Raw genomic sequence first — 23,269 nt, 5'->3', positions numbered from 1 at the left:
CCAAAGCTCATAGTAAGCCATAAATAACAACTTTGTATACATTCCTACTCGGATAAATACATCTAAATTTGCCAAAGAATAAAAATCTCAATTTACATTTTATTAGTTAATGATTACATATGTAGTGGATTCATATCATAAAAGAATAAATACTCTAGTTGTTTTCTCTTTTTCTTGTTCTTGTTCTTCTTCATTAGAATTTTTTCTTTTTCTCCATCAAAACACAAAAATCAAGTATGTAGATATTGATTGAAAAAAAAAAAACATACAACGGAAGCCACAAGATCGCATATGGATAACATACAAACAAATCATATAGAGGTATAGAAAACATAAATCGAAGGTATAGAAACATAAATACCTCTAGAACAAATGAAATCAACATTGATTTTGATTGCTGCTTTCACACCAATAGCTGCTGCACCGACAGCTCCTGCTATACCAAAACCACAATTGTTTTCTCTGTGGGCTTCTATTGTGTGACCTAGGTTATTCTTTTAGAACTGTCTGTGTGAGCAGACGGCTATTGAGAGGGAAAAACTGATATAATAAAAACTAATGCACGAGTTTAGTTTAAGCTTCTCTTATATATTTTTTTTCTAATAAAATAAATATTAATAAAATTATATATATATCGTTTTGCAATATTAATATTATATTTAATTAACCTCTCAATCAGCTCTAAATAACATAGACACAACAGAGACTTATAGGAATAAAATTAATAAGGCTGCCTTATTAGAATAATGTTTCTGTACAATCTATAAAATATTATTATAATAAATTATAAATTATTCCACTAAAATTCATAATTAAACTCCAGATTAATCCTAACATTAAAATATACAAATCCCCGTGTTAAGATTATAGTATCTGTCAATTAAATTATACTACAAACTATTTTATTTAATTGATAATTTAACTTTTTAAGAATTCCGCTTAATTTATTTCATGTGTCGGATTCAAAATCTACCTACAGGATCTTACACAATGAAAACTTATAAATTTCTCAAAAGGTATCATCAATCTCTATATAGAGACACAGATTCTATTAATGAATTGATATTTCACTGAGGTTATTGCTCCAAAATGAATCAAAATAATAGACAACATACATTGCTTATAACAACTAAATCATGATTAAGAGTGATAAATATAATTATTAATGAACTAAAGAATTTATTTTATTTATTCAATATAAAAATCTTATTTTCTACTTGGTCCACATTCAATACATACAATATGCACCAGCACAAGAAGTTGAAGTTTAACCATTCTCATAATCAAGATAAATTACATGTAATCCTGTGCTAAAATCATACTGATGGCTTTGTAAACTCCACCTTAAGTTGTGAATAAGACATTGTATCTCATATAAAAAACTGATTTAATATTCTATGTACAAAATAAACTCTAAGCATCAAATCATCCACTAGTATAAAATAAAAGAAAAACAATTAAAAATACGCCATAAATGATTTATTAAATGTAAATCTCAGTTTCAATAATACATGATCACTCAAAAAGTTATACTACTATGAAATCATGGTTAATAGTATAAACTCTATCAGGTTTGAATTTAGTTTTGTTTCAAAACCAGCTACTCTTATCTAAGAATTAATTAAACTACTGAAATTCATAATGTTTGTTCAATCGTTACCAGCAACTGAAATCTTGACATCTGCATCCTCTACTTCTCATTAAAATTATGAAAAGCTGAGAACCCATTGCGTCTTTGTCTTTGTCATTGACTCATTGTCGTTTTTGCTTTGCCTTTGTCTTTGATGTTTTTGTTAGTAATGGATTGGAGGCTATTTAACGTGTTGATATAATACCAATTCCAAATAAATTGGTCACTTTCAATTAGTATATATATATATGTATATAAAGGAAAAATATTTTATTTTTCTATATGCTGATGTGGCACTTTCTTAAGAAAGTGAAACCCCTAATATTTAAGTATTGTGATTTATCTTTTTTGTGAATTTTTTTGAGCATCTTTTTTTTTATCCACTTTTTCTTTCACATCATTTACTTTTCAATAATTAATTGTCTTTTCATTTTTATGATTTTAAATTCATTTAATTATGGCAATATAAAAATTTAAATATTTCAATTATATTTTTTAGATTTTCATAATATATATATATATATATATATATATATATATATATATATATATAAAGATTTTTATTAGTTTTTAAACTCAAATCAAATATGCTCTTTATTTTTTTAGTAGAAATCAAATATGTGATAGAAGAACAATACAATGTCTAAAACTTTAAATTTTCATAACTTAAAAATATAAAAACAATTATTTTTATGTAGTCTAAACTTCAATTCAAATATAGTATGTTTAAAAATTTAATAATTTGAAAAATGTTAAAAAACCATGTATTTCAAAAATACATGTTATTTTTGGTTTGTTTGATAATAATTTTTTATTTTTGAGTAAATTATTAGGTACAAATTTTATTTTTTTTTCTCATGATAAGTAACATATCAACGTTCGAAAATAGTCTTATACTGTTTAAAAACAATAACATTAGATGATGAGTTGAATATTTTCAAGTCAATAATATTTGAGATCTTTAAATTCAATTTATTATTTGTATAACTATATTGAATTTATCATGAAAAAGACTACCTATGTAGTTTTTCTTTTCTTTGATTTAAAATTCAAAGAATTGGATTGATATGAAATTAGTGGTTTCAGCTTTTTTTAATTTTTTTTTTTGCTGATTGAAAATTCAAATATTTATATATTATCATATATAAATAGAAAGTTCAAGATTCTTTTTTTGTTCACTATTTTATTTTTATTTTTTTAATTTTTAAATTTCTTTCTATTATTGAAAGCTTAACTCAATTTTTTACTTTAATTTTTTCAGTTTATTGCCGGTTGAAAGAAGAACATTATAGTATTTTATTGCTTTGTTTGAGTCGTTTACTTAGTTTTGCTTTTTCATTTTAGGGAAAATAATAAAAAGTCCCTGAGGTTTTACAAAATTAATTATCTCATCCTCGTATTTTAGTATATTAGGTATAGTCCTGGACATTTGGTTCTGTCTTAATCATTGGTCTTCCATCCGAATTTAGCCCTTTTTGCTATTAGAAGAGTATAAAAAGTCGACGATACCCTTAAGCTAAAAGGTAAAACCCCTTCTATCTTCGTGAAGGGAAAACAAAAAGTCATTTTGATAGAAAACTAAAAATTAATTTTTAAACATTTATTTTCCTATATCTAATCTAACATATACATATATCTAAAAGTTTAAATAATTAATACTTTAAAACATTTGAACTTTCAAATTAAAACTTTTAAAACTTTTGAATTCATTTTAATTTTGAAATTAAAACTTTTAATTTTTTTTTCTTATCTATTATATATATATATATACCTCCATATTAATCATTTCCAATGATTTTCTCCATAATGGTTTTTTTCTTATTTTCTTGTTATCTTTCAATTCTCTGAGTTTTGATTGAATTCTTTGTTTATTTCTTTATTTGTATGTATGTGTGATTTTTTGTTTTGTAACTTCAATCCAGATTTGCCATTGCCTTTTGTTCAACTGAGGTAATATTAATTCTTTAATCTCTTTTTTCTTTATTATTCCTTTTCAGATTTTTATTTTTTTGCGCAATTTTTATGATCTCTTTTTTTTTTCCGTGCATCGTGTGACTTACCTTCTCTTTAAATCTTTTTTTCTTTAGTAATATTTTCTTTGTTATCTATCACCAATTGTATGTTTCATATGTGTGTAAGCGCAGGTATGAGAAATATCATGTTGATGAAGATGGGGAAAGAAAAACCAACTATTAATCCATTTTTGTATCTTTTTTAAATTTATTATAGTTTTAGCAAATCGTAGAAACTATAAATTTTTTATTCATTGTGTCATATTCATATATATGTAAACTTTAGTTATTTATAATTTTTAATTCATATAATAATTATTATAATAATATATATTTTTTTATTCTACAATATTGAGCTAGTATATTTCATGATTTGAGTATTTCAGTTTTGAATATATATATATTTCCAATGATTTTCTCCAAAACGTTTTTTTTTCTTATTTTTTGTTGCTTTCAATTGTCTGAGTTCTGATTGAGTTCCTTATTTATATATATGTAGTTTATTGTTTTGCAATTTTAATGTAGATATACCATTGTCTTTTCTTCGACTGCGGTAATATGAATTCTTTGATCTCTTCTTTCCTTTTTTTCCTTTTCAAATTTTTATTTTTTCTGTGCAATTTTTGATTTCCTTTTTTTTTTTTTCTATGCATCCTGTGACTTCTCTCTTCTCCTTAATTTTTATTTCTTTGGTAATATTTTCTTTATTATCAGTCACAATCATATGTGTCGTATGCGTATAAATGCAGGTATGAGAAATATCATGTTGATGGAGATGTGAAGGAAAGCAAAACTAACTGTTAATCCATTTATGTATTTTTTTTAAATTTATTATATTTTTAGCAGATCATAGAAAATTTTAAATTTTTTATTCATCGCCTCATATTCATATATATATAAATTTTATTTATTTATAAATTTTAATTCATATAATAATAATTATAATTATATTTTTTTTATTCTACAATTATTGAGTTAGGATATTTCATGATTTGAGTAATTGAGTTTTGAAAGAGTTTCACTAAAACTAGGTAGAAAAATGTAAGTATAATCTTTATTTATTTATTATTATTATTATTATTATTATTTTGCCAAGAGAAATCTCTTTGAACATTTTCACCTATATTAAAATAATATTCTTATTATGCGTCCCGTTATTTATGGCATAACCTAAGAGGGGGTGAATTGGGTTTTTTTAAAAATGAATTTTTAAAACACAAGATCATAATTCTATAGCAGTAGAAATAGAAAGCGTTTATGAGAGTCAGTTATCAAGCTTAGAATTTCCTTACAAGACTTTTGCAAGATTAGAAAGACTCTGTGAAGAATAGTTATTATATTTAGAAACTACTTCACAAAGCTTGTGCAAGATTAGAAAACTGATTAAAACTCAGATTGTGATTTCTACTAAATATAAAAGGATAGATTCTTACTTGGTAAAAACACAATACAGAAATCTAGAGTTCTAAGGTTCCACAAAGATAAAGCTTATTCATGTTTAGAAGCAAAAATTCATTAATAACTTTGCATTTTTGAAATGATTAACGTAAGTGTAAACAGAATATAATCAAGCAACACTTCAGAAAGTAAAAGAAGATAGTCACAGAGATTTATAATGATTCAGCACCAACTTGCCTACATCCATTTCCCAAGACTTGTCTTAAGATCCTCCACTATGTTGTCTCTTTTCAAGGGTAAGAGACAAACCAACTTTACAAGGAATAGATCAACACCTAGATCTAACATTTGTCCTACTAGATTTTTGAAGGTTCTGGTCAACCTCTACCCTTTCTGTTTTGCAGAGAACAGAAAACTCAGATTAAGACATTAGAATCTCACATAAGGAGAAAGTCGCTTGATAACCTTTTTCACAATAGCTGTTTACCTAAGCTATTACACCATGTTTTTTGTTTGAAAAACCTGTAGTCTACATTAGATTACAACAATCTATATGGACAGAGAGAAACGCAATTATAAGCACAAAAAGAATAGAAAATAAAATTTTAAAACAGAGATAAAGTTCAGAACTATTCTTTAGAAAAAGTTATTAAATTTCTTTTCTCTTAAAAATATTTCTTGAAGAATATAGAAGAAAAGAAATAAAAGGAGTTGAAGAGAGAACTTTGAGAGATCTAAAACTTTTAACGATAGACTCTTACTCTTGCCAACTATTTTGAAAGAGAGAAAAATGTTTTTATAAGAGGAATGAAAATCCAGTCAAAAACGATAAGATTTGTCTTTTAATAAGCAATGACTATCTTTGATATTTCAAAATCAAAAGTCAATGCACGAATAACTTTTGTGGAAACTAATTCAATAGTTACCGAAAATATTTTTTCCAAAATCTTTTCCACTTAGGTATGCGTAGATAAAAAAAAAGCAATGATTTGGGCTTTTCCTTTTGAAGCATTTATTGAGAATATTTCAAAAATAATTTTAAGAAAGATAAAAAATATTTTGTGTTTATAAAGAAATTTTCTCTCTATCCTACATTAATTTCCTAAGACTCCTTAAAATACTAACCAAACAAAATATCTTCATTGATCTTTATGATCTTCAAATAAAAGTCTTAGATTATAGGATCTTCAAATCTTCTCAATAATAATTTCTGCATGCAGTAACTTTAGCACAACAAAAATATTAAATTTATTCCTTTTGCATAACCATCAAAATTTTAGGATAAAATTAACCTTAAGCTAACACTTATTATTTAAATTTTGTTATCATATATCTAATAACTATATTTTAAAAATTAATATACATTTACAATAAAAATCTATATCTATATTTCAGTTTTGAATTTTTATTATTTTATTAGATCATTTAAAATATTTTTTTAAGTTCAAAAATTATTATTTATTTATAACAAATAACTATATTTATATTTGTCTATTTATTATTTTTATTTTTAGATTGGATTTTGTGGGTCTCGTTTATGTATGGCATAACCCAAGAGGATGGGTGAATTGGGTTTCTTAAAAATTTGACTTTCAAAACACAAGATCAAAATTTTGCTGTAGCGAAATTAGAAAGCATTTGTGAGAGTTAGTATCAAGTTTAGAACTTCCTCACAGCTTATTGCAAATTTAGAAAGACTTTGTGAAGAATAATTATTGCGTTTAGAATTGCTTCACAAAGCTTAAGCAAATTTAGAAAGACCCTTTGAAGAATAATTATTGCGTTTAGAACTACTCTGTAAAGTTTAAGCAAAATTTGAAAACTGATTATCACTCATATTGTGATTTATACTAAATGTCGAAGGGCAGATTAGAACTTGGTATAATCAGAATACAGAAATCCATAATTCTAATGTTCCACAGACATAAAGCTTATTCACGTTTAGAACTGAAAAAATTAACAGTTGTGTAAATAGAATATGATCAAGCAGAACTTCAGAAAATAAAAGAAGATAAACACAGAGATTTATAGTGGATCAGCACTAACTGATCTACATCCACTCCCCAACACTCATCTTAAAATTCTCCACTATGTTATCTCTTTTCAAGGATAAGAGACAAACCAACTTTATAAGAAAATAGATCAATACCTAAATCTAACCTTTGTCCCACTAGATTTCTAAAGGTTCTCGTCAACCTCAACCCTTTCTGTTTTTGCAAAGAACAGAAAATCACATCAAGACATTAGAATCTCACATAAGGAGAATGTCGCTTGATAACCTTTTACACCATAGCTTTTCAGCTAAGCTATTACACAAAAGTTTTTCATTTAAAAGCCTCTAGCCTACAACAGATTACAAAAATCTATATAGACAGAGAGAAAACACAATTATAAGCACATGAAAAACATAAAACAGATTTTGAAAACAGAAATAAAGTTCAAAACTGTTCTTCAGAAAATGTTGCTATCCAATTTTTTTCTCTTTGAAAAATATCTATTGAAGCAAATAGATGAAAAGAAATAAAGGGGGGGGGGTTGAAGAGAGAGTTTTGAAATATCTGAAACTTTTAATCAATGGACTCTTACTCTTGCAAAAACTACATTCTCAAAAGAAAAAGCAACGTTTTTGTAAGAGGAATAAAAATCTCATTTTAAAAGACATTGACCCTTTGCTTTAAAGAATACCTTTGACTTTTCGAAAATAAAAAGATATGTGAATCTTTTGCAAATACTCGATTATTTGTTGCCAAAAATAACTAAGCCAAAATCTTTTTCATTTAGGTAAGTGGAATTAAAAGAGCAAAGATTTGACTTTTCTTTTTAAGCTAATTTTATGAAAATGATTTTTAAGAGAGATAAAAATATCTTTGTGCTTATAAAAAAAATATTCTCTCTATCCTACAATATATTCTAAGATACTAACCACTAGACAAATCTTCAATAATCTTCATGGTCTTCAAAGAATCTCGAATTGTAGGTACTTACCTTTTTTAGCAATTTCATATTAAAAATCTGCATAAATTATTTTAATATTATTATTTTAACAAATTATGCTAACTGAATTTTCATTGATTGATTAATTAGGAAATTGATTTTTTCAAAAAAAAAAAAAACAGATTATTATCCTAATTTTAAAATAAACTTTAAAATGCAAAAAAAAAATCTATAAAAATATTGTTTCACACGTTTTATACATATGTATATATACATACATACATACCCATTAAACACACCTGCAGGGAGGGTGCGAAGAGCCTTAACTGTTACTAAGTCCCGAGTCGGATTAAGTAGTCCCTAGTAATAGGGTCGGATATCAGTGGTTTACACCAATACACACACACACACACACACTACATATATCACTTTTAAAATTTTAATTTTTTTTATTTTAATATCTATTTATCTATGTCTAAGTTTTTCAATATTTTTATTTATAAAGGCAACATTTTAATTTTTTTCTTTTTTTATAAATATTGATTGTCACTATATCATATTATATTCATATTCAATTCCTATAAAACCGATCAGACGATTTTCTTCTAAAAATAGAAAAGGTGTATATATTATAGCACTTTGAGATATCTATATATTTATAATTTCCTATTAGTAGCTTTAGTTTAGTTTAAAATTCCTAATAATATCCTTTTATTAGATATTCAATGCAGTCTAATTGGAGAAAATATATTCATTTATACTTTTAAAGATTCTTTTAATTATACCTTTTTATTTCCTTTAAGTTGAGAAAATAGATTGCATTTTTCCTTTTGAATACACTTTTACTTATATTTTAGCATTTTAATTCAAGAAAATATATATATATTTATATTCTCTATTTTATCTTGTAGTACTATTATCCAATGATTTTTATGATTAATAGATTTTGATGTTCTTAGTTATAGGTTCTCATGTGATATTACTTTTTAGGAGATAAATTCAAAACTTTAATTCAAATATTGAAAATGAAGCTTAAATTCTTTTAATTTATTATGTTCTGAATTTTTTAAAATAGACTATAAAAGTTTGAATTAATGAAAAATGGCTATTTAGGCATATTTGCTATCATTTTTATTTTCAGCTTTTATATATAAAAGATGAAATAAAAAGAAAATTCAAGAGTTCTCTTCTTATTCAATATTTTATTCTGCTTTTTTGAAATTTATCGAATTTCTTTTAATTTTCTATGATTTAAAATAATCTTTAAATAGATATAAAGATAATTAGACTTTTGAGATTTTAATTTTTTTAATTTTTTTAAATAAATATATAGGACTTTGAAAATTTTCAATATATATATATATATATATATATATATATATATATATATATATATATATATATATATAAACTTGGGAAAGGATCTTTCATTACCAATATTGTTGTTTGCACATTGATCCTTATATAGAGCTGAAAACTTTAAATAATTTATTTTTAAATTTTATGTAAAATACATGGAGTTCAAAATATTAGATACTTGTCAAAGTAATTACCTGTATAGACTTTATTTTATATTTAATATTACAGAGTTGCTTTGTAAATTGACTTCTTATCAAATTGTATATATATGACTAGTTCAGTAAGCAATAAAGTTAAGTTGTATTTTCTCTTCAAAAAAAAAGTTGTATTTTTCATTAGTACTATTGAAAATTTCAATTTAATTTCATTTGACAAAAATAATTAATGTGAAGATTAAATTTATATTTTATATTGTGGCTACATAAAACAAGTTTTGATTTATTAGATTAATGTCATAGTATCACCAAATTATAAAGTATTTTGCAGTATGGTAAATCCAAATTTTTAGTTATTTTACATAATTAATTAATAACAAAGTTATATTTTTTTATTAAATAAAGAAGCAAAAATATTATTTTCTCTTCAATTAGATGTTATGTTGTAGGACATATTAAATAAAATATTGATTATATTTATTTTAATCTAAATAAGAATTTATACTTCAATATTATATAAATAAAAAAAATTGAACGAGTATATAACAAGTAAAATCAATGTGCAATGCACGTTGTTATAAAAGACCATGTTAATTAAGAAAAGTTATGAATTATTTTTGTTTTTAATCGAGGTAAATAGAAGTCATGAATTGATTGATGACTTTACAACCTTAGTTTTAAACGATAAAAAAAAATATATATATATATATAACCAAAACAATCTCTCTCTAGTTTTGTGAAAAGGCAAACCTAACATTTCCCGCTAGAAAGTATCCAAAGTTTTACTTGATTAATTTTTTAATTAAATAATATATTTTATTTTGTCAGATATCGAAATTCTAAAAGTAGAGTGAATTTGCAGATAGAGTCAAAGGGTAGGTGTAGTAGTAACCAAAATGAAATTATGTCATGACGATGACCTCATATTTTCAATCCAAAGCTAACTAGCCGCAGTTCTTTGTACCTAAAGATGGATTCAGAAAGAGCTATTAAGCCTCATGTAATCCTAGTCCCATTCCCTGCACAAGGTCATATAAACCCTTTTATGCAATTAGCCAAGCTTTTACACTCAAGAGGTTTGTACATAACCTTTGTTAACACTGAGTTCAATCACAGCCGACTAGTTCGATCCAAAGGACAGGAAGCTGTGAAAGGCTTGCCTGATTTTCGCTTCGAAACAATACCTGAAGGATTGCCACCTTCTGATAAAGATGCTACTCAAGATCCTGCGGCTTTGTGCGATTCGATCCGAAAGAATTGCCTGGTTCCTTTTTTGGAGCTATTGTCTAAGCTCAATTCTTCTTCTCAAGTGCCTAAAGTTAGCTGCATAATTTCAGATGGTATCATGAGTTTTTGTATTAAAGCAGGAGAAATGTTAGGCATACCTGCGGTTCAGTTCTGGACAGCCTCGGCCTGTGGCCTTATGGGATATTTGCAATATGGTGAATTTATTAAGAGAGGGATTATTCCATTTAAAGGTACTTTTTATTATTATTATTCTGTCCATTTATTATTTCCCTTCTTCCACTTTTCTTTGTATTTCATGCAATGTTTTTTTGTTCTTATTATGTAGTAAAGTACTGAGTTTTAAAGGCCAAAAAGAAAACTTAGTTCAATGATAATAAAATAAAGGGATTATTTAATTTATTTTTGAAAATAAATCCGAATTTATAAATTTCATTAAACGATATAAGGATTAACACCCAAAATTTTAGGGAAATGAACTCTTCAAATTAGTGAAGGATTGCCTGATAATAACATAAACATTTTCCTTTTCTTTTATCTTTTCAGATGAAAGCTTTCTTACTGATGGCACACTTGATACTCCAATAGATTGGATCCCAGGCATGAGTAATATCCGCATTAAAGATATACCAAGTTTTGTTAGAACCACAAATATTGAAGACACCTTATTTGATTACCTGAAATCAGAATCAGAAAACTGCTTAAAAGCTTCTGCAATTATCTTCAACACTTTTGAAGAGTTTGAACATGAAGTGTTAGCTGCAATTTCAGCCAAGTTTCCTCACATTTACTCAATAGGCCCACTTACCTTGCTCGAAAGGCGCTTGCCGGAGACCGAACTCAAGTCGTTAAGGCCAAGTCTATGGAAAGAAGACTCAAACTGTCTTGAATGGCTAAATAAAAGAGAGCCCAGTTCAGTTGTTTACGTGAATTATGGTTGTGTGACTGTAATGACGGAGCAACACTTAAAAGAATTTGCTTGGGGAATAGCAAATAGTAAATACCCATTTTTGTGGATTATCAGACCTGATGTTGTCATGGGAAATTCTGCAACATTACCTGAAGACTTTCTTGAAGAGATTGAAGACAGAGGATATTTAGCAAGTTGGTGTCCACAAGATCAAGTACTTTCGCACCCATCTATTGGTGTTTTTTTAACTCATTGTGGGTGGAATTCTTCGATGGAAAGTGTTTGCGGAGGCGTGCCTGTGATTTGTTGGCCATTTTTTGGGGAGCAACAAACAAATTGTAGATTTGCTTGTACTACTTGGGGGATTGGCTTGGAAGTGAATGGAGATGTGAAGAGTTATGAAATTGAGGCTTTGCTTAAGGAAATGATGGAAAATGATAACGGCAAGAAAATGAAACAAAAGGCTTTGGAATGGAAGAGGAAAGCAGAGAAAGCTATTGATGCTGGTGGTTCTTCATACAGTGATTTTGAGAGATTCATGAAGGATTTTCTACATTTTGATTAGAGATATAAGCGGGGTGGGTTTTTCATGGGTACTCAACCCATAAAAACCCCTTTAAAGCAAGTTTGAGTATTAATTAACTGGGTTTGAAACAAGTATGAATATCGAATGAATTATTCACAGTAGATTTGGATTGAGTATAGATTTAAAGCTGTGGGTACCTTCTATTCGCCATGATCCATTATATAATTTAAAAATATTTAATATAATAAATTTAAGTGAAAATTTAAATGCATATTGGGCTTAATATTGTGCTAAAACTTTTATAAATTAAAAACTCTAATATCATCAAACACCAAAAAAATTAATTACTTCAAAATATTAATCGACTAGAATTTTAGAATTCTATTTCACTAATACTTTTCATTTTCTACTCTATTGTTTATTTTCATCTCTGTCTTCCTAGGTTTGACGAACATCAATATAAGGCGAGTGGATTTTCGTGGTATCTTACCAATCACAATCCATTACAAAGCAAATTTAAGTATTAATTAAATGGGTATAGAACGGGTGCGAGTATTAAAATTTCAAACGGTGTAGATATAGGTATTACAGAAGGAATTTTCAACGAATTTGGAATGAGTGTGGATATTCAAATTTATAAGCCGTTTTGGGTGTGGGTGGTGCAATTTTTACGATACTCGCCCAACTTCCAACCTTAATTTTCATGAGCAGAAATGAGGCAAAAAGGGAAAAAAATATTTATTACTCCCATTGTCCCAAAAAGATGGTCCACTTTCTATTTTTACACATATTAAGAAATATGATTAAAGGATAATTTTATTCATATAACTTTCCTATTATGTCCATCTTAAATAACACATGAGTAATTATTATATTAGAATAATAACTAAGAAATTAATGAGGATTATTGAAAATAAGGTAAAATTTAATAAGAGTATAGTAAACAATTTAAGGATTAACTATAATGCATAAAAGGAAAGTAGACTATCTTTTGAAACAAACTAAAAAGGAAAAATGAATTATCTTTTTAGGACGGAAGAAGTAAAATTTTAAGTTATTTATTGTTTTCCTCAAAATATATCACATTGATGATGGTTCTAGGGTAAGAGGTAGACCTAAATGTTAGCGTGGACTTAATTAAAATGAGAGTGAAATGGAAATAAATGATTTATATAGCCAACCCTTGCTAATTTGGGATAAGGTTTAGCTATTAATATTGTTATAGCAAAATCTATGCTCCTCTCCCAAATCATTTGTACAGCTGACTTTTGCATAAAGTTTAAGAAGCACAATAATTATAGTGTCACATCATACAAAATATTTTTATTTTTCTAAAATTGTCTTCCTTTAAAACAAATGGTTATTTTTAGAGTTTAAAATTAGTTATAAAGATGGGCGTAAAAGAAAAAGTAAATTTCTCTTAAGTCAATTGGACATATATTTTAGAATATCTAAAAATGAAAATATGGACAAATATTTTGGTATGGAGGGAGTATTATATTTTGTTCATCTGTTGATAAACAATGGTCTATATATAAGAATAGGCAACAATATTTCTTTAGTTTAGACATTCAAGAAATTTAGAGGTTTTCTTCCAAGGCAAAATGAAAAGATGGATCAAGATAATGGTGAAGGTTGATGAATGACTTTCACATCTTTACTGAAAGTTATATGTTTTCACTTTTATATGAAAGTTATATGTTGGGATGTGATTGGAAGTTGAACTTAGTGCAATATGGGATATTCAATAGGTTCCAACGCATATATAGTTTAAAAACAGAAAAGTTAGTGTGCAAAAATGCAAAAGTGCATCTAATTGAAAAAGAATATATATTTTATTATAAGAAGACATGAGTCAGAAATTAAAGTTAATGGGCATAAAAAAATTCAAGAGTAAATTCTGTTGCCTCAAGGGTCAAATTCTAATCTCAAAATTTTGATGATTAAAACAAAATAAATAAATTTAAATTATATTATTTGTGCTAATATTATTTTATGCAGAATTCTTATGGAAAGAAAATGAACAAGGCAAGTCCTACAAAATCTATAGTGTGTGAAGATATTCGAACACCCTAGTGGGTAGGCATTTTGAATACATTGTAGGATAGAGAGAAAATTCATTTATAAGCACAAAAACTAATCTTTCTCTCATCAAAAACATTTTTCGAAAATTAGACTCTTTAAAGATAAATTCTTTCATCAAAAAATTTGTTTTCGAAAATATGCTTTAAAAATCAAAATGATTTAATTACCTAAAATTAAAGAGATTATGTCTCTAACGATTTTGGTAATAAATCATACACTTTCTTTTTCGGAAATTCCCTTTGAAGATCTAAAGAATTTTAATTTATTCTCTTACCTAAAACGAAGGAAGATTGTATCTTTTCGTTTTTAGTAAGTAGTAGCTTTTCGAAAAATATTTTCCCAAATAAAATGCTTTCGGAAAATCTTTATGTTTAAGGAAAGGAAGATCGTCTTTTATTTTCTTACCAAAAGGATAAAACAAAATTTTGGTAACTAAGATTTTTGTATCTTCCAAATAAGGAAAACAAATATTCTGATTTCAAAATAAATTATCCACTTTTTAAAAACGAGAGTCACAAATCTCTCTATAAAAAGGAGCTTTTACTCTTTGAACTAAGTGGAAGAAAGAATTTTTGTTTTAAGAGTATACACCTATTGATCACATCTTTTGTCTCTCAAAACTTACTCTCTATCCCCATTTTTCTTTTCATCTTTACACTTCACGGTTTTATTTTTAAAGAGAAAAGAATTTATATAACTATTTTTGAAAAACGGTTCTGTGTTCTAAATGATTTTCTAATTCGATAAACTGTTTTTCCTGTGCTTATATGTGCATTTCTTTCTGTCTATTTAGATTATGTAATCTTTAGTAGACAGGTTCTTATTTGATAAACATTTGTGTAATAGCTTAGGTGAAAAGCTAGTGTGAAAGAGGTTATCAAGCAACCTTCTCCGTGAGAGAGATTCTAATATCTTGAATTGAGTTTCTGTACTCTGCCAAAAACAGAAAGGGTTGAGGTTAACTAGAACCTTTGAAAATCTAGTGGGTTAAAGGGTAGATCTAGGTGTTGATCTATTGCCTTGTACTGTTGGTTTGTCTTTTACCCTTGAAAAGAGATAACATAGTTGAGGATCTCAAGATGAGTCTTGGGGAGTGGATGTAGGCGAGTTAGTGCCGAACCACTATAAATCACTGTGTTGATCTTTTAATTTCTGAAGTTTTGCTTGATACTGCTTTATTTACACTTCTGTTTATATTTTAGAAATGCTAAAGTTGTTAATGATTCTGATGTTCTAAAACTGGAATAAGTCTTATCTTCTCTGAATATTAGAACTCTGGAATTCTGATAAGTGAATTTACCAAGTTCTAAATCGTTCTTCTATTTACAGTATATTTCACTACTTGGGTTTCTAATTAATTTTCTAAATTTTATGAGGAAGTTCTAATTACAATAGCTTTCCATCATAGAGTAGTTCTGATACTTGATTAAGGCTTTGTGAAGCAGTTTTAATTTCAATAACTGCACTTTGCATAGTCTTTCTATTTTTCATGAATAGAACATTGTGAGGAAGTTCTAATCCATAACTTATCCTTACATGTTCTTTACTTTTCCGCTGCACTTAGAATTCTATATTTTTGTTTTAAATTCTAAAATTTTTATTACTTTTAGAAAACCCAATTCACCCCCCCTCTTGGGTTGTGCCATACATATACGGGACCCACAATCTGGTATCAGAGCCTTGGCTCTTGACTTACCGAAGCTTAACTGCTTAAGAGATAAGATCCCATGGCAACCCCACTTCCTCTTACTTCGTTAGAAGGTCAATCTGTTTCTAGACCTCCTTTGTTCAATGGTTCTAATTACTCTTATTGGAAAACTAGAATGGAAAACTTCATGAAATCAGTTGATATAAACTGCTGGAGGAATGTTATCACTGGTCCTCGTATCTCCATGAAAGTTGTAGGAGATGAGATTGTTAGAAAAACAGAAGAAGAATATACAGATGCTGATTGGAATGATATTGCTATAAATGCAAAAGCTATCAATATTCTTCATTGTGCTGTAGATGCAACAGAATACAACAAAGTGTCTAGATGTAAATCGGCGACAGAAGTATGGGAAAAACTTAAAGTCACCTATGAGGGTACAGATAGAGTAAAGGAATCCAAAATAAATATCCTTTGGAGAGAATATGAAATGTTTAGTATGAAAGAAGGAGAAACTATTGCAGAGTTAAATTCTAGATTTACTAATATAGTTAATCCTTTGAGAACTCTCGGTAAGGAAATTTCAGAAGATGAGCTTGTTAAGAAAATCCTTAGAATTCTACCTAAAAAATGGGATTCTATAGGAACTGTCATGAATTACAAAGAGACTCCCGTCACTTATGATTACCTTATAGGAGCTCTTGTTTCATAAGAAATGAAATCTTCTTTGACTATAGAAGATAAGAAAAAGAAAGGACTGGCTTCGAGAGTAGATTCTAGTGAAGAAAGTTCTTCTGATCTTGATAGTGATGATTTAGCACTCGTTGCTTAAAGATTTAAAAAGTTCTATAGAAAGAGTGGAAGGACACAAAAAAAGTTTAACAAAAAGAACTTTCCAACCAAAAATGGTAACTTACTTAAGAAAGAACCTTCTGAAGTGGTTTGTTATGAATGCAACAAACCTGGACATATCAAGCCTAATTGTCCTAAATTGAAAAAGAAGTCAACGAAAGAGAAGCTGAAGTAGGCTTTTGTAGCTGCTTGGAGTGATTCAGATGATTCTAATTCTGAAAGCCATACTGATCAAGAAGAAATTGCTAATATCTGTCTAATGGCTACTATCGATTCTGACTCCAAAGAAAACGATACTCTGACTTCAACACAGAAAGCTGAAATCAACGAAACAAATGCAATGATCCAGAAGCATGAAGAAAGCACTGTAAGTATTTCTGAACCCGAATCAGAAAATGATCTTCTAGATACTTACAATAATCTTTGCAATGAGTTTGAAAAGCTTGTTAGAAAGCATAAAGTTCTAAAGAAAGATTTCAGAAAATTAAAGTCTGAAAGTAATCATTTAAAAGATGTTTTTTTATCAAGAAGTTACATGCAAAGCTCTTATTATAGAAATCAAAGATCTTAAAAATTGTAATAATCAATTTTCTGAAAATCTGACACATCTTGAGGAAAAATGTAAAAATCTAAATTCTAAAATGAATCTTTGAAAACTGAGATTAGAATTCTAAAGTCAATTTTAGAATCATTTTCTAAAGAAAAGACAAGTTCTAGCTATGATAGCATTTCTAAACAGAATTATGTTTCTAATAAGAAAAATGTTGTTTCTAATGTTGTGACTTTAGAATATCAAAGTTTCAATAGAAAGGAAAATCATAGTAAGCTAAATGCACCTATTACCACTAACCCTCCAGGACCCAATATGAGTTGGGTACCTAAATCTGCTTGATCTTTTCAGGTGTGCCTAAGGAGCAAGATGAAAACAGAAATGTGGTACATGGACAGCGCTTGCTCTAGGCATATGACTGGTGATAGAAAGAAGTTCACCAGATTAGAAAAGAAAAAGGGAGGTACGGTAAGCTTTGGAGAGAAAGCAAAAGGTAAAATCATTGGTATTGGTGTGGTAGGTTCTAATCCTTCAATAGAAGATGTATGCTCAGTAGAAAGATTACATTATAACTTGTTAAGTGTTAGTCAGATTTGTGATAAAAATAGAAGAGTGATCTTTGAACCTTCTCATTGTGAAGTTCAGAACATGCATGATAATAAAACCTTATTCGTTGGAAAAAGGTTTAGAAATATATACCTAGTAGATCTCTCTGATATGCATAACCAGGATATATGTTTAGTTTCTGTTGAGAATTCTAGTTGGTTATGGCATAGAAGACTTGGACATGCAAGCATGCACCTTATTTCTAAACTGTCTAAGAAAGATTTGGTTCGAGGTTTGCCAAAGTTGAAATTCGAAAAAGATCACATTTGTGATGCTTGTCAAATGGGCAAACAAACCAGAACATCTTTTAAATCCAAGGGCATGGTTTCTACTTCTAGACCTTTAAAATTGCTACACCTTGATCTATTCGGTCCAATTACTCCTTCTAGCCTTGGAGAAAAATTCTATGCATTTGTTATTGTAGATGATTACTCTAGATTCACCTAGACACTCTTCCTTAGAAATAAGGATGAGTCATATGACATGTTTGTTCATCTTTGCAAGAGAATACAAAATGAGAAAGGATACAACATCATGGCAATCAGAAGTGATCATGGAGGAGAATTTGAAAATCAGAAATTCGATGCTTTTTCCAACAAGTCAAGAATCTTCCATAACTTCTTAGCACCTAGAACAACTCAACAAAATGGAGTAGTGGAACGCAAGAGCAGAACACTTCAAGAAATGGCAAGAACCATGCTAAGTGATTCTAAACTGTCAAAGTATTTCTGGGCAGAAGCAGTTAACACTGCCTGTTATATTCTAAACAGGGCTTTGGTAAGATATAATCTTAAAAAGACTCCATATGAGCTATACAAAGATAGAAAACCAAATATTGGTTATTTCCACATTTTTGGGTGCAAATGCTTTATTCTAGATAACAAGAAAAATCACCTTGCTAAATTTGATGCTAAATCTTATGAAGGCATTTTTCTGGGATATTCTAGTAATAGTAAAGCATATAGAGTATTTAATAAAAAGACTATAGTTGTAGAAGAATCTATTCATATTGTGTTTGATGAAACTGACTCTACATCTAGAATATTAGAAAGTAATGATGTTGTAGATTCTAATCATGAAGAGCAGAATGAACAATCAGAACAACTAGAACAGCCAGAAAGTGAGCAGAACACTGATAATCAGGCTGAACCAGAAGTTGAACATGAAGATCAGAATATAGTTGAAAGTCAAATGCCAGAAAGAGAAAATGAAGATTCTCAATTACCAAAAGAATGACGATTTCATAAGTATCATCCCCAAGAAGACATTATGGATAATCCCTTAGAAAGGATGATGACTAGAGCTCAACTTAAAAGATATTTTGGTAATATTGCTTTCGTTTCTCAATTAGAACCTAAAAATTTAGAAGATGCTCAAAATGATGAAAGTTGGATTCTTGCTACGCAAGAAGAGCTAAATCAATTTGAGATAAACGAAGTTTAGAAACTTGTTTCTAGACCTAAAAACCATTTTGTTATTGGAACAAAATGGGTGTTTAGAAATAAGCTTGATGAACAAGGTAACGTTGTGAGAAATAAAGCAAGATTAGTGGCTCAAGGGTACAACCAAGAGGAAGGCATCGATTTTGATGAGACCTTTGCCCCGGTTGCTAGACTTGAGGCCATTAGAATGCTTTTTGCATTTGCATGTTTTAAAAACTTCATATTATATCAAATGGATGTGAAAAGTGCTTTTCTAAATGGTTTTCTAAATGAACAAGTGTATGTAGAACAACCTCCTGGTTTTGAAATTTTTGATAAACCTAATCATGTTTACAAACTTACTAAAGCTCTTTATGGTTTGAAGCAAGCTCCTAGAGCTTGGTATGTGATAGTATTGATTTTTATAGTGTTTTTATTGTAATTCTCATTAAGATTTCTAGAACTTTTAATTAAATTTCATATAATATTTGTATGATTTTAATCAAAAGCATCCTTGAATTACAACTCACTTGATTGGGAAGAAAATTGTAGGATTTTGCAAAGAAAAGAACAAAACAAGACAAAATACAATTGGCACGCCCCAGCCTGTGCTAAGGAGCACGGCCATGCCTAGCACAAGGCAAAACAAGCCAAAAAGCCAGAGGCGTGCACGCCCCAGACCATGCCGAGCCGCACGCCCGTGCCACAAGTGTCCTAGACTTCCAAAGAGATGCACGCCTCAGCCCGTGCCAAACCGCACGACCGTGCCCGCACTGGAAGGAAAGACCTAAGCCGTGCAGCTTGCCGCACGCTCGTGCCGCACCAGCACTAGACTTTCAGAGAGATGCACGCCTCAACCCGTGCCATCCCGCACGGCCGTGCGCGCTATCACCTAGACTTCCAGGAGACTGCACGGCCAGACAGCATGCCCGTGCGCGCTAGCTTGCCAGACCATGCTACGGAACACGGCCCGTGCCAAAGCCTCTAAACCTCCAAAGCTTGGCACACCCCAGGCCGTGCCATTCAACACGCCCGTGTCAAGCAAGAAATCAATATTTTGAGTCAAAAGTTGCCAACTAATCCCTACCATCTTCACAAGACACTTTGGATACTTTCTTCACATACCAGTCAAAGTTCAACCATGTGCATTTGAGAACCATAATTGGGAGTAATTTATGGCTTGATTTATGAACTTTTCCACCTCACAAAATTGGACTTTACTCATTAAAAGCATAAGGCTTGTTCCCCCAAGAAGTCTATATAAGGAAGGGAAGGAACCACTCCAAAAAGCATCCTACATTACACAATATACTCCACTCTTCATATTTCTCTCATTTTATAGTTTTGTATATAGTTTATTTTTAGAAGTTAGGCTCTCAAGAGTTGTGAAGAGTTCAAGGAAGCCATCCAAGCAATCCCTCTCTAGTTCTTATTTCTAACTCTCAATCTTGTTCATTTCTTTCATTATCTTTATTAATTATGGAATATTTATCAAGTATTGTTGAGTTTTATTTAAGTACTATATGTAACTAAACTCTTATACTAGGGGGTTTGATGTAGCTTAATCTCTTTTCCAATTTATGCAATTAGATTTATTTTTCCTTATTCAAGTTATGATTTATTAATGAACTTAATGCTTCTAGGCAGAATTTTCCCCTAGATTGATTTATTTCAATTATCACTATCGGAAGAAGGATCTTTGATATGAAAAGGCTAATAAAACACATGAGAATAATAACTTGATGCGGAAGCTATACGGTTTGACTCAGGGGGGGTTTTCATAAGTTAATGACCTTAGGTTATGAATTCACCAAACAAACCATAAAACTTAATGATTTAATTCATGTTTGATTGCGCTATTGGAAGATAGGTAATTAGACCGGGTTAAAATAGCTAACAATACATCGGGAGAGCTTGTTAGTGATTTTTGGGTTGTTTCCCCTACTTGAATAATTAAATTGATCAATGAACTAATGAAATAAATTGGATAGAGTTAAGTGAAATCAAAACCCCTAGTAGCTTTACTTCCTTGATTTCTTTTAATCAATTTTTGTTTACTTGACTCTTGTTTATTTTACATTTATACAACAAATCTCTTAATTATCGTTTAAATAATAACAAGATAACATAATTTTGGTACTTGGATTACAATCCCTGTGGATACGATACTCTACTCATCATATATTACTTGTGGCGATTCGTACACTTGCGAAATAAGCTGTCAGGTTTTTGGCGCCGTTGCCGGGGATTGGCAATACCAATATCAATACGAATTGTCTTGTTATTAATTTAGACATTTACTTATTCATCTTTAATTTCTCTATAGAATATCTCAGGTTTTATGCAAAGAAGATCCAGAAGGACAGAACCTCTGATCTTTGATCCAGAAATAGAAAAAACCTGCAGAAGAAACAACGCAGCAAGGAGAGCACAAGAAAACAGATCCGAACAACAATCAAACATGGACGGAATTAATCCTCAACTTCAGAATATACCTCTTGCTGCAAATCCTCAAATCATACAGCAGCCAAACGTCTGTACCTTGCGAGATTATACTACTCCTTCTCTCAATGGAGCTACCTCCAGCATCACTAGACCAAGAGTGGAAGCAAATAATTTTGAAATCAAACCTGCAATAATTCAAATGCTTTCCACTTCTATTCAATATGGAGGACTGCCTAGTGAAGACCCTAATGCTCATATCACTAATTTCCTGGAAATTTGTGACACTTTCAAACAAAATGGTGTTTCTGAAGATGCCATTAAATTGAGACTCTTTCCTTTCACTCTAAGGGACAAAGCACGATCATGGCTACAATCTTGTCCTGCTGGAAGTTTTACAACTTGGGAAGAGTTAGCCCAGAAATTTTTGGCAAAATTCTTCCCATCTTCTAAAACAACTAAATTAAGAAATGAGATTATGACTTTTGCTCATCATGATCAAGAAAGCTTGTATGAGGCTTGGGAAAGATTTAAAGATTTGTTGAGAAAATGCCCTCACCATAGTTTGCCCAAATGGTTACAAGTCCAAACTTTCTATAATTCATTATCACCTAACATTAAAATCACTTTGGATGTTGCTGCAGGAGGATCTTTTGAAAGAAAAGAGATCGATGAGGCATACGATTTAATAGAAGAAATGGCAAGCAATAGCCATTATCAAAGCAGTTCTGAAAGAAGAAAAATTGCTGGAATCTATGAAATTGATGCCATCACAGCACTAAATGCAAAGGTTGACAACATGGTAAGAAAGTTAGATTTGCTAACCACTAAGTCTGTAAATTCTATCATACAAACTTGTGACAGATGTAACGAACCGCATGGAGTTGGAGAATGCATGCTAGATTCTGCAAATCCGCAAACTTTGGAGCAAGTGAACTATGTGATGAATCAACAAAGGAGGAATTACCCATATTCGAATCCCTACGATAACAGGTTGAGGAATCATCCAAACCTTTCATATGGAAATTCTAACAACACTTTAAATGCACCACAAGGTTTCTTGCCTCCGGAAAAAAAGTCTCATGATGATCTCCTCACTGCCCTTTCAAAATCGCACATGGATTTCATGAACGAAACAAGAGAACACAATAAAATCCAACAAGCTGCGATAAGGAATCTGGAAATCCAAATGGGACAGTTTGCAAACATGATGGCAGCTAGACCTCAAGGTACGTTACCTAGCAACACGGAAAAAAATCCTAAGGAGCAGGTACAAGCCATCACCTTGAGGAGTGGAAGAGGATTGGAGGACAAACCTAGAAAAGAGAAGAAGAAGGAGAAGGAAGAGGAGAAAAAGGCTCCTATCATCGATCTAGTGGAGAAAGAAGAAATAAAACCTTATGTTCCACCCATTCCCTTCCCACAAAGATTAAAAAAGACGCAAGATGATCAAAGCTTCATGAAATTCCTGGACGTCTTCAAGAAGCTTCAAATAA

At 29.6% G+C, this 23,269-nt stretch overlaps 1 protein-coding gene and 1 non-coding gene across 2 annotated transcripts; one reads left to right on the top strand and one right to left on the bottom strand.

Moving 5' to 3' along the window:
* Positions 1-10,435: 10,435 nt before the first annotated feature.
* LOC105638564 (linamarin synthase 2) lies at positions 10,436-12,365 on the top strand. Its single transcript, XM_089723669.1, has 2 exons — positions 10,436-10,966; positions 11,280-12,365. Exons 1-2 carry the CDS (start codon positions 10,459-10,461, stop codon positions 12,206-12,208), a joined length of 1,437 nt encoding a protein of 478 aa, XP_089579795.1. The 5' UTR covers positions 10,436-10,458; the 3' UTR covers positions 12,209-12,365.
* Positions 12,366-22,233: 9,868 nt separating this feature from the next.
* LOC119370454 (small nucleolar RNA R71) lies at positions 22,234-22,340 on the bottom strand. The gene has a single exon (XR_005177981.2). It is a non-coding gene; the product is annotated as a small nucleolar RNA R71 (small nucleolar RNA).
* Between the last annotated feature and the right edge of the window lie 929 nt (positions 22,341-23,269).

The sequence above is a fragment of the Jatropha curcas genome, chromosome 7, assembly GCF_041381405.1.
Source record: "Jatropha curcas cultivar XTBG-Jc1 chromosome 7, XTBG_Jcur_1.0, whole genome shotgun sequence".
NCBI lineage: Eukaryota > Viridiplantae > Streptophyta > Magnoliopsida > Malpighiales > Euphorbiaceae > Jatropha > Jatropha curcas.
This window is presented reverse-complemented; position numbering and strand designations above follow the sequence as displayed.